Raw genomic sequence first — 12260 nt, 5'->3', positions numbered from 1 at the left:
CAGTCAATACTTGAATTCTGCACTCAGTGTCCAATTGTCAAGATTTTTGCCCTAAGTAAAATAATGTTTTGATCTATGGTGCTAGTATAATAGTTTAATAACACAGGGTGTAATGATAACTGTTTAAAATGTTCTACAGTGGTGTAGGGGAAGTCAACAGAAACAATTTGGTATAGGACACTAGCGGTCTATCAAGCTGGAAAATAACCTCAAATTGGTCTATAAAAGCCACCTAAACTACAGTGCATGTGTGCCACTTGAGATTTTTAATGTCATCTCATCCTCTGATGCCTCTGGCTTAGTCGTTGTTATGAATTATTTAGGAATAAAGGAGATGCCTCGCCAAAAGGCAGAAGTGCTATAGCGCTGATAGGTACACAAACAAAAGGTGCAGACTTAGCTAGCTTTCAGAACGACATTCCTTTTTTGAGCTGTATGGGAAACATGCACACAAACACACATGCACTCACATGTACATGCCTGTCTCCTGCCCACGGTGAGAGTACTTGCGTGAGGTGGCGGTGCAGGGTGGTGTGGGGTGGATGAGGAATGGAGAGATGGTTGGGAGGAAGCATCTAGTGGCTCGGAAGGAGAGTGGGGAGCTGTCTGTGGGCTAGCTAGGGGTGCAGGTAGAGGGGGCAGTGGCAGACAGCTGGGAATGCGATTTCACAGATTAGGGCATGAGATGACAGCACACAACTAACTGACACATATTTGGACAGGGGATGGTGTGTGTACACACACACACACACACACACACACACACACACACACACACTATTGGGTAGGGGGTGGAGGGACAGCGAGTTATCTTAGGTTTATAGCAGAGAGGTTACAGGAACGAAGGATGTGCGGTAAGGACAGCTCCCATCTGCACGGCTCAGAAAAGCTGGTGGAGGTGGGGAGGATCCAGATGGCACAGGTTGGCGGCACAGCTCAGAAAAGCTGGTGGAGGTGGGGAGGATCCAGATGGCACAGGTTGTGAAGCAGCGATTGAAATCTCACATGTTGTGCTCCGCCACTGGGTGATCCACCTAGTTTTTGGCAACAGTTTGATGGTGACTATTCATTCTGATTGACGGCTGGTTGGATGTCATACCAATGTAAAACACTGTGCAGTGGTTGCAGCAGAGCTGGTGTATAACATGGCTCCTTTCACAGGTGGCCCAGCCTCTGATGGGGTAGGATAAGCCTGTGACAGGACTGGAATAGGTCATGCCGGGTAGGTGGATTGGGCAGGTCTTGCATCAGGGTCTTCCTCAAGGGTATGATTTCTGTGGTAGGAGATTTTGGGGTGGGAGTGGCATATGGATCGTACCCTTCTGGAAGACCCAGATGCAAGAACTGCCCAATCAAACCACCCAGCACCACCTACTCCAATCCTGTCACAGGCTTATCCTACACCAGCAGAGGCTGGGCCACCTGTGAAAGCAGCCATGTTGTATACCAGCTCTACTGCAACAACTGCACAGCATTTTACATTGGTGTGACAACCAACCAGCTGTCAACCAGAAAGAATGGCCACTGCCAAAACGTTGCCAAAAACAAGGTGGACCACCCAATGGCACAACATCCAGCAGAGCACAACATGCGAGATTTCAATGGCTGCTTCACAACTCATGTCATCTGGATCTTCCCCACCACCACCAGCTTTTCTGAGCTGCACAGATGGGAGCTATTCTTACAGCACATCCTTCCTCCCTGCCTAAACGTAAGGTAACTTGCAGTACCCCATCCCCCAACCAAAGGTGTGTATGTCTGTGTGTGTGTGTGTGTGTGTGTGTGTGTGTGTGTGTGTGCATGCGTACACCATCGCCTGTTCCAATTTGTGTGCCAGCTGCCCCCATTACCTGCTTTCCTTGCTAACCCACAACAGCCCCCACTCCCCCCTCCCCCCCCCCCCCCTCTCCCCTGGCCAAGCTGCTAGACACTTCCTCCAAACCCCCTTCCTGCCTCTTGCCTCTCTCCATTCTTCACCCCACCCCATCCCACCATTGGCCAGAAAAGGGCTGCAGTCGACCAAGCACAATGTAGGGAAACAGACATGTACATGTGTGTGTGTGTGTGTGTGTGTGTGTGTGTATTTCACCTACAGCTTTAAAAAGGAATTTCATTCTGTCTGTACCTTTTGTTTGTGTCTCTATCGATGACACAGCACTTCTGCCTTTCTATGAGTCATCTCCTTTATTCTTAAATAATTCGAAATGCCCAACCAGAACTTTCCATAGATTATCATAAAGATTCTTACATAAAACTTTCCCCTGACAGTAATGAAGAAAAAAGACTTTTGTAAACATTATGCAAAAACTTATTATCTTTACAATTCAATCTGAAGTTAACCCCTAAGAGCACAGTAGTTTCATAGTAAGAGCAACAAACAAAATTAATAAATTATTATTATTGCCCAAACTCTTTGTCTTTTAAATATGTCTGCTTGTGTCTGTATGTGTGGATGGATATGTGCGTGAGTGCGAGTGTATACCTGTCCTTTTTTCCCCCTAAGGTAAGTCTTTCCGCTCCCGGGATTGGAATGACTCCTTACCCTCTCCCTTAAAACCCACTTCCTTTCGTCTTCCCCTCTCCTTCCCTCTTTCCTGATGAGGCAACAGTTTGTTGCGAAAGCTTGAATTTTGTGTGTATGTTTGTGTTTGTTTGTGTGTCTATCGACCTGCCAGCGCTTTCGTTCGGTAAGTCACCTCATCTTTGTTTTTATATATAATAAATTATTATTAATTTTATGCTCAGCTTCGATGGCTGATCCATTACCTGTGCCATCTGGATATTCCCCTCCCCCCCATCCCCATCCTCCTCCCCCTGCACTAGCTTCTCTGAACTTTACAACACATCCTTTGATCCCACAGGCCCTCCTAGTCCGAATCTCCTACATTATGTTCCACACCCATTACCACCCCTGTCCCTATGGCTCCCAATCCATTCACTCTATATGCACACCATTCTCTGTGCAGTGCAGTCTTCCTCTCTTCCACCTCCCTCTCCTAGCTCCCTCCTTCATGCCACTGTATATCACATGCAACTCCACCTCACTGTCTCAGAGTGAGGTCACTGGTGCCACATTACTACATGGTGCACTTGCTGCCTGTCTCTCAATCAACAACCTTCCTTCCCTCCAACCCTCCTTCTCTGTCTCCTTTCTCCCCTTGCCCACTTCATCCAGTACATCCTCTCCCCCTAGTCAAGCTGCACTTTTGGTACACTGCTGTTGTGCAGATCTGTGAGTGTGCATGTATATTCTGTAGTTAACTCTAAAGGACGAGATTGTCCAATAGCTCAACAACACCCACAGTCTAGTTTATGTGCCTATAAGCCATTCAATACCTCTAATATTTCATGAGTTGTTAACTCCACCTCTTACATTATTTGCTAATAAATACAACTGGTATACATAGAAACCAGTGTTTCATTGAATTAGTTTATCGCATAATAAAGTAAACAGTGTGCAAAGGCTTTTTTCTTTTCAAATTACTGGAAACAGTGGAACAAGATTTTACTCATGTAATTTAATCACATGGCCTACTAGTTTAACATTACACTTATTAATAAGTTATTCAGCTCCAAGCATTGTGTAAGGAGATAGAGCAACATATTATTTAGACATACATTTATAACCTATAGTGTTATTGATTTGTAAGATACCTGTGGGAAATTTGTGAAGATGTTTTGAAGATATTGAGCATATTCAGTGAAAAGCTTCAATAGCTATCTGACCCAGGCAAATTTTGCAAATATATGCAATTAAGAGGAAAAGATACTGCAAAGCTAATGGTGTAGCATTATGTCACTTACCAGTGCTTGCTAAAACGTGTTCAGTATTTTTATTTACTAAATCATTTATTTGGCTCTGTATTACTATGTTGATATTCTGAGCAACAAAGCACTTTTGAGGTGTAAAATGACTTTAAAAAGTTGCACAGCTTGCACAAGACTCAATCTGTTGTGAAGACTATCATTGAATGTGTTGTTAAAAAATTTGGAAATTCTGAAGTAAGATTTACTCCAAGCACTTAACAAATTTTCGAACACAAATTACAGTATGCTGACAGTAAATCTTAAACTACAAGTCTGTTACCTAATTAAAAGTACCAAAAAAATTATGTACTATTATACAAGCCCATTTGATTCTTAACCATGTCGGCTTGAACTAACCACTCTGTTACAAAAAAATTCTGTATATTTCAAAGCAGGTGCTAGCTTTCCTTGGCTTATACTCAGTCCACTTCCATGTATTGCTAATGGACATTCAGTAATAATTCCATGGTTACCTCTGTTTCTACTGGTGACTATTAAACTAAAATAATAAGGTTGTTGGAGGTCTTCAACTAGGGGAACTGTGGTGATGTGTCCAGTTACACTGCCACCATCACAACCACATAATTCACATTTGGTGCTGCCAGCAAAAGACCAAAATGAGAGCTCTTCCATTGTTCCAGGAAGTGAAGGAAGAATGGGACTAATGGTACTCATACATGTGGTGCTTACAGCAACATTTCACAGTCTTTCTGGTAGTGTACCTCTTTTATCATTTTTCTTGTCTTGGGTCAAGCCTGAACTGTTTCCTTTTCTTCAGAAACTTGTTTCATTGAGAAAAACTTGCAGCGTTGTTGTTTTCACAAATGTGTGAATTACTCGGTGTGTATTTTAGGCCAACCGATGTTGTGGCTTCCCTTATGGATTTTCACCAGAGACAAATGAAACTAAGCCAGTCCCATCAGGCATTGGTAGCTGACCTCTGGGGTTTAAGTCAGAATTTCAGATTTGGTTGGGCTCATTGTTAAAAGTCCTATGCCAAAACTCTGATATTTGAAGTCATTGTCTTTTCTACTCCAGGCGGAGAGGTGCAACAGGAGGTGTTGTGTATAGAAGGTCCCACAGTCAAACACATCCTGGCTATGATTCAGGCTTTCAGAGTGTAACAGGCAATGATTGAACAATCTGAGGACACAGTGGGAGTAGTGGCAGTATGTTCAGTACCACAGGGTCAGTGTCATTCACACATACCCTCATCATTTTGCACTTGTTTGCAACACTCGCATCAGACTGTGGCTTTTCCTGACACAGTTTCCTCTCATGTCCTGATTGCTTCTGACCACATGTCCATAGTCACTGCCTACATTGGCATGCGCAGAGCACAGCTTTTTGTAAACTAGGTAATATGGTGGCCGTCTTTCACAGCTGCCTGTGTGGCCAGTCCACAGATGCAGACATTGAGTCTGTGAGCATTCATAGTGCCACACCAGAACTCAGCCAGGAGCACAGTGTACCCAGAAAGATTTACATACAGTGCAAATTCGGAACTGCCAATCCATTTCCAGGTCAATATCGAGGCCTCTGTTTCTCTTGTGAATCCTAATATGTATCATCACTTGTGTCACCCTTCTCTTTCCTCCACCAACTGTTGTTTGGTTGCTTTTTGGTTGCTTCTGATGATCGGCCAATTCCTGTTCAATGCCAGTTCATGGTCAATTTTGAGTATTGGCATGCCACATAAACAGTCATGTTTTTGCCCATTTAATGTGTGATATCCAAAATCATTTTTGGTCATGATGCATTCATGGTTTTTGGTTTTCAAATTAAGGATGCTGCGCATGTCATTTGCAACTCCATCCAGTTCCAGGCATTAGACGATCTCTGTCACAAGTCTGGTTCACTGTTTTCACTGGGATTGGGTTCTGCAAAAGACTACAATGACACATCACCCTTAAACAGATGGATGTTTCCATATTTTATCATGCAAGGCCTATTCCATCTGTTCTGCGGCTGACAGGTAAGGAAGAACTGGATGGGTTGCACAGCCTGGGTGTCATTTAACCCATTCCTTCCAACCAATGAGCTATGCTTCTATTTGTTTTCTGTAATCCAACAGGGATGCACTGTTTGTAAAGGGTTTTTAAGTTCATTATTTATGCCCAGTCTATAGTGGACAGCTATCCTCTTCCCTACCCTGAAGAAATACTTGTGCAACCGGTGGATGACAAGTGTGTTTCTAAAATTGAATTGACGGTGGCATACCTGCAGCTTCAGCTAGATTCCACTTCTTAATAGGTAATGGTGATCAACACTCCCTTCGGGAGTACTGACCATTGGGCATCGTGAGTGGGCCCGCCATTTTTCAGAGAGTTTTCGAACAGTTAACGCAAGGTATTCCATGCTGTGCAAACTATGTTGATGACGTCATTGTCATGGATTGCTCATGGCAGGAACATCTCAGTAACATTCGGATTCTGTTCACTAAATTGCAAGGGGTGGACCTTAAGTGCAATCTGCAGAAATCAAATATTTAGACCACATTCTTTTGGAGGACAGTGTCAAACCCACGAAGCACCACATAAGCAGCAACTGATAACTTCGCTAAATTGTGAAACTTGAAGAAGCTCCAACCACTTCGGAGCAAATTAAGTTATTATTCAAAATTTCTCACTAACACAGTGGATATAACTCATCCATTAAACAAGCTAAAAAAAAGTGTTCCTTTCATTTGGTCAGCAGACTGTGATAGAATGTTCGCCACATAAAGTTGCTGCTACAGATATCACCTTCCTCGGCATCTTTACACCGGCCAAACAGCTCATCCTGGAAACAACTGCTTCCTTCTTTGGAATGTTGTTAGCTCACAGGAACGCTGACAGTTCTGAATAGACTATCCTGTATGCCTCCATAACACTGACATCTGCACAATGCAATTATTATCAGACAGGAAAAAAGGCGTTAGCCATCGTGTATGCCATCTGGCTTCAATGGCATCAAGTTTCATCTCATCACACACCGTAAGCTGCCTGTGGCACTATCAGGCCCCCATTCATGACTTCCTGACAGGACTGTGCAACAACGTCCATGTTGAGCTTTGTATCTGAATGTGTTCCACTATGAGGTTCATTACAGATTCACAGCACAGCATGTTAAAGCAGACACACTGCAATGCCTGGCCGTGGGACCCAACCCAGCCTTCAACAAAGCCGAAGTTGTCTGTTTTTACATTAATCCTCACTTGCAGCACACAGTGGATAGACTTCCAATATTGGACCACAATATAGTGCAGGCCACCCGGCAAGATCCTGTGTTCCAACAGGTGGTTGATTTTTTGTGTAATGTTGGCCCAAGCCCCTGCTCACGAAGGAGTCTGGTCTGCTCCACGCCTGTTTTATCCTCCATCATTAGCTGGTGGTAGTTGATGGCACTCTCCTTAGCACCAAATTGGACAACCTCAGAGTCATCGTCCCTCCAGTTGTGCGGGCTTGTACCCCTGCTCTCTTACATCGTGGCCACTGGGGTATGACCCACATAAAACCCATCATGCAATGTTTTGTCTACTGGCCGGGCATCAACTCAGTGATTGAGAGGATTGTCCATGAGTACAAATAGTGCACCAAGCAGCAGGCAGTACCACCAACTTTCATGCCATGGTCCATACCATGTCATCCGTGGAATCATGTCCAGACTTCGCAAAGCCCTTCTGTCATTCTATGGTGATGATCGACACAGAGTCCAATTACCCATATGTCCGGGGCATGAGCTCTACCATCACAGAAGCTAGCATGTGGACTCTCATCCAAGTCTTTGTGACTGAAGTGTTGCCCTCAACAACTGTTTCTAAAGATGATTCACATTACATATTGGCATTGTTTCAATTGTTGCACCCACCATGGTACTGTACACCTCACATCTGCACTATTTCACCTGCAACTGATTGGGGAGGCAGAGAGTGTGGTGCACATCTTTAAGATGCAGTGAAAAAGTGCTTGATAGATTTAGTCAGTTGCTTCTGTTCCTCAGCACCTACAGGACCACAGCCCACATGGCAGAAGCCAGGCAGAGATCTCCCATGGCCGACAAACCAAGATTCCATCACATCTGCTCTGCGCTGTGTCACAGCCTGAGGTGTGCTCGCACATATTGTGATACTTTCTTGGCACCCCTTTTTGGGTTCATACTTCTGGTCGGTGGCCTGGAGGGTGCTGGTGACCATATGAGTGATACTCGCTTGGCAAATATTCACCATGGATGCTGGAAATGTGTCACCCTCCCATCATTGGAAGCAGCTGTGCCCTTGGTGAGGCAAAACCAACCATATGCACAGCCTTAGCAGACACTGACAGGGAGTCCACCTTCTAGTACCACTCCACAGGGGCATCTTTGCTTGAGGAGCTGTTGGGTGCCGATGACATCGAGATGCGGCTGCCAGCCACACTGCACCCTTTGCCAGTGTTTGATCGCAGCTGCCTGGATGCTGCCCTCCCAAAGGGCCACCCATCAGCCTTTCCCCAGTCACTGTTGCACTCATTCCTTGCCACTGACAGCATGCTTTCCATGCCTCCAGCACAGATGATGTCATTCCCACACCTGCCTTGCCATCATCCGGGCCACTTCTGGCCATATGCCTCACCAGGCCAGAGACAGCTGGTTGCCAAGTGATGTGATAGTGACAGCTCATCTGATGCTAAGACAGTGGAGGCACACATTGTCAGCAGACAGCTGCCATCACTCCGCTGCTACAGAGTTGCCTGCACAGACCCAATGGCTTCCTCAGCCATAACTCTCCATCTCAGATAGCAGTCCCCAGAAAGCAGTCTCACCTGCTTGGCATTCCACCTTTTTCCTCTAATGCTTATGGCATCAGTTCCACAAATGGAGGAGAGCTATAACAGTGTGTCCAACTATGCCACCATCATCACAACCACAGAGTTCACATTTGGCACTGTCAGCACAAGACTGAAATGAGAATGCTCTCCTCACTTGGTGTCAGTGCCATTTCTGGCTGAGTGGGAACGGCCATAAGTGAGCAGCATGGCCCACTCTTTTTTTCCACTTTTCATGCTCGATGAAGGTTCCACATGCTAATTAGGACTGTTCCTTGATGTGTTTTGATGAACTTGCTTGCCATCTATATTTGGTCTGGACTGTTTTCCCACTATTTCTGTCATTGCATGTCTGTACATCTGGTGTGCAGTGACTGTAATTGTATTTACTATGTACCTTTTTACATGCAACAAAACTGTAGATACTATGAGAACAAGAAGGAAAATGAACATCAGAGAGAAACAAAATTTCAGAAATGTGGCACAGAGAGCAGAACAAAGTACAAATCAGTCATTATATTGGAGTATAAGAGAGGAAAAATGGCAAGAAAATAATTTAATGAAATAAATGGGATACAGCAGATGGAATTATCATATTCATTGACATATTCCACTCCATGTGTATTGACTGGTCAAGTGTTCTGAATAATAGCTTATCTTCAAACAACTTTTCCTTCTTCATCTTTGCTCCTTCCAGCTACTCCCATATTTCTTCCTTCCATCCTCATTATGCTCCCCCTATTACATTTCCCCCTTCTTTTGATCTTCTTTCTCTCCCTCTACCCCTTTGCCACAGCCCCCTTTCTTCCTCCCTCCTATTTCTCACATCTTGCCGCCCCCCCCTCCCCTTTCTCTTATGCAATGAAAATTGGCAAAAATTCATTGTCATCACATCTAGGTAGTCAGATAATTAAAAATTACTCATTCAGGACAAAATGTTCTGGTGGGCAAAATAACAGCTGAACTTAGACTTTCCAAGAGAAAAAAATGTATACCCTATCACACAGTAAACTTACATATTAAATAAGAAACCAAAATGTGGCTCACCTTAGTGTAGCACCTTCGGTTGATATCTCATCTCCATTTTTAAGGAAATTTATTGGTATGTCATTAGGCAACGCATCATCAGGTTCATCCAACCTTTTGTGCTTCCAAATTCTACAGTCTTTAGTTATTTAAACAAAAAAAGGAAAACAGTTACATAAGGTCTTAGGTGGCATAATGTTATATCTATCACAGTTAATTAAAAACAAAAGTGTAATGCTAAAACTACTGAAACAAAAGCGGTGCGACTACTTACCTTTTGCTAAGATAGGAACAGTTGACAGTTGAAGTAAGGCAGGGGAAAGGGGGTGGGGGGGGGGTGATTTCGGCAGAAAATTTTCTTATTTGTCCTGTTTCAGCAACTGTACTAAAATAAAATGTGAAAGAACTATCCCATGTGAGTGAAAAAACCATCTGGTAATAAATCTATGTGGAGGGTCTCTTTCATCTCTGGGGATGTGGGTATCCACGAGTCCCCCCCCCCCCCCCCCCAGAATTCTAGTTCAATTTATTTGATTTATTTGGTAAAACAGTATTTGAAAAAATGACAATAAACCTCTTAGTAATGTCATTAGACAACAAATAAAATGATGCCCTAGTATACAGGGTGTCCCAGCTATCTTGTCCACCCAAAATATCTCTGGAACAATAACAGCTATTGGAAAACGACTTTCACCAGTATCAATGTAGGGCTGGGGCCCATGAATGTACATATTTGGAAACATTCTAAAATGAAAGCATATGTGTTTTTTAACACAAACTTATGTTTTTTTAAATGGACCTCCTATATTTTTTCTTCAGCAATCCATACCATGACAAAGCACATACACAATGGCGTTGATTGCATCGCAATATTCCCATTACATCCCAAGATATTAAGATGCAAAGTTGATGCTTGAAACACACGATATGCGCTGCTAGCGCACGTCCTGAGGCTCAGGCGTGAACCCCATGCTGCCCGTAATCACAATGTGATTGACATGCGTAATCACACTTCCATATTTATCAAGAGGTCCGAAACGAATAATACGGTCTGCTGCCATCCTGCATTAACGTCGTACATTCCAGCAGGTATTTATCCCATAGGCTAGGGGTGATGTGGTTCTGCAACATATCTGTGTACCGCAACATTAGTCACAAAGTTAACTTCGCTTATCGTTAATCCGTTACTAAAAAGTTAATGCCGTTCAACGTTAAAACTTTACTTTACTGTAGATCTAGTGCAAGTGACAGTTAATCATTCACTTGTAATAGTAAAATTCATGTTGATGGTTTTAGTGGAACGAGCAAGTGGACTAAAAGTTTTACCGATGTTTAGGTAAAAATGTTTTGATTTGGGAAGTTCAGGTAGGACATAGAAGATGAATGTAAACATGTTTAACCAATTAGTTTTATTATCACATAATTATCAATGTTATGTTTATCTAATGCGTTAAATGACAAATTGTTGCAAACAAATGTTTCTTAACATCACTGGGTAAAATGGCCCTTTGTAGAAACTTCCACTGTGATACCAGCACTACATACTAAACATAGCATTCACATCTCATGCTCAAAGTGATGCCCATTGGCTTGCAAACATAGGGTCACTCTGCGGATGAAGGATGCCCTACTTCTTGCTACTGTTTCCTCTTTGATGGCTGTACAAGCATCAATAATGCATTGCTTCATGTCCTCTGGTGTTGTTGGTTCATGTTGGTAAACAGCATCCTTCACTGCTCCCCAAAGAAAATAATCCAGCGGTGTAAGGTCCGGAGATCGGGCAGGCCACCTAACTGGGCCACCTCGTCCAATCCACCTACCAGGGAACTTACGGTTCAGAAGTCGTCGTGCTCGTAAGGGGTTATGTGCAGGGCATCCGTCATGCTGATACCACATGACCATTCTCAGGTTCAGAGGTACGGTGTCAAAGAGAACAGGAAGATTGTGTCGTATAAATCTGGAGTATTGTCTGCCATTTTGGATGCCATTTATAAAGAAAGGTCCGATAATGGTATCTCCAATAATCCCACACCAAACATTAACTTTCCACGGACATTGATGCTCTACCTGACGGAGCCATTTTGGATTGTCTGCGGACCAATAATGCATATTCCTCATATTGACAATTCCTTTGTTGGAGAATGATGCCTCGTCGGTAAAGAGAACATCTGCAAAAAAAATTGGATTAGTCAGAAGTTTTTGCTGAGCCCACCGACAAAATGTTACCCTATTGCGGAAGTCATTTCCATGAAGATCCTGGTGTAAATGAACATGGTAAGGATGAAATTTATGACGTTTAAGAATACGCTGTGCACTTGATTTCGACACACCAACTTCACGTTCAATTTGATGTGTGCTGATTTGAGGATTCACAGCTATGGTAGTCAGCACAGCAACTTCAGCACGTTCATCTGTGCGTGTTCTAGGATGATGTCAAGGTCTTGGATTTAAGCTTCCCGTTTCACGTAGACGAGATGTGAGGCGACCAAACATCTGGCGCCAAGGCGATGGCTTGTCAGGGAATTGTCTTCTGTACAGTCGTTCTGCCTGAACAGCATTTCATCCACCTACAACAGGGTACAGTACAGGTATGTAGAGTAGGGTAGAAAACAGACATATTAACTTAATAATCATAATGTTCGC

The 12260-nt window shown here is 43.5% G+C and overlaps 1 protein-coding gene across 1 annotated transcript in view; it reads right to left on the bottom strand.

Annotated features, from left to right (window-relative positions):
• LOC126458501 (endoribonuclease LACTB2) overlaps positions 1–12260 on the bottom strand; it is a 112919-nt gene that overhangs the window by 15434 nt on the left and 85225 nt on the right. The window contains exon 3 of the mRNA XM_050095595.1: positions 9639–9756. Coding sequence (XP_049951552.1) covers positions 9639–9756 — 118 coding nt within the window. The remainder of the gene's footprint in view (positions 1–9638; positions 9757–12260) is intronic.

This window comes from Schistocerca serialis, chromosome 2 (genome assembly GCF_023864345.2).
Source record: "Schistocerca serialis cubense isolate TAMUIC-IGC-003099 chromosome 2, iqSchSeri2.2, whole genome shotgun sequence".
Lineage (NCBI taxonomy): Eukaryota > Metazoa > Arthropoda > Insecta > Orthoptera > Acrididae > Schistocerca > Schistocerca serialis.
Note: the sequence above shows the minus strand (reverse complement) of the source record. Positions and strands in the feature narration are given on the sequence as shown.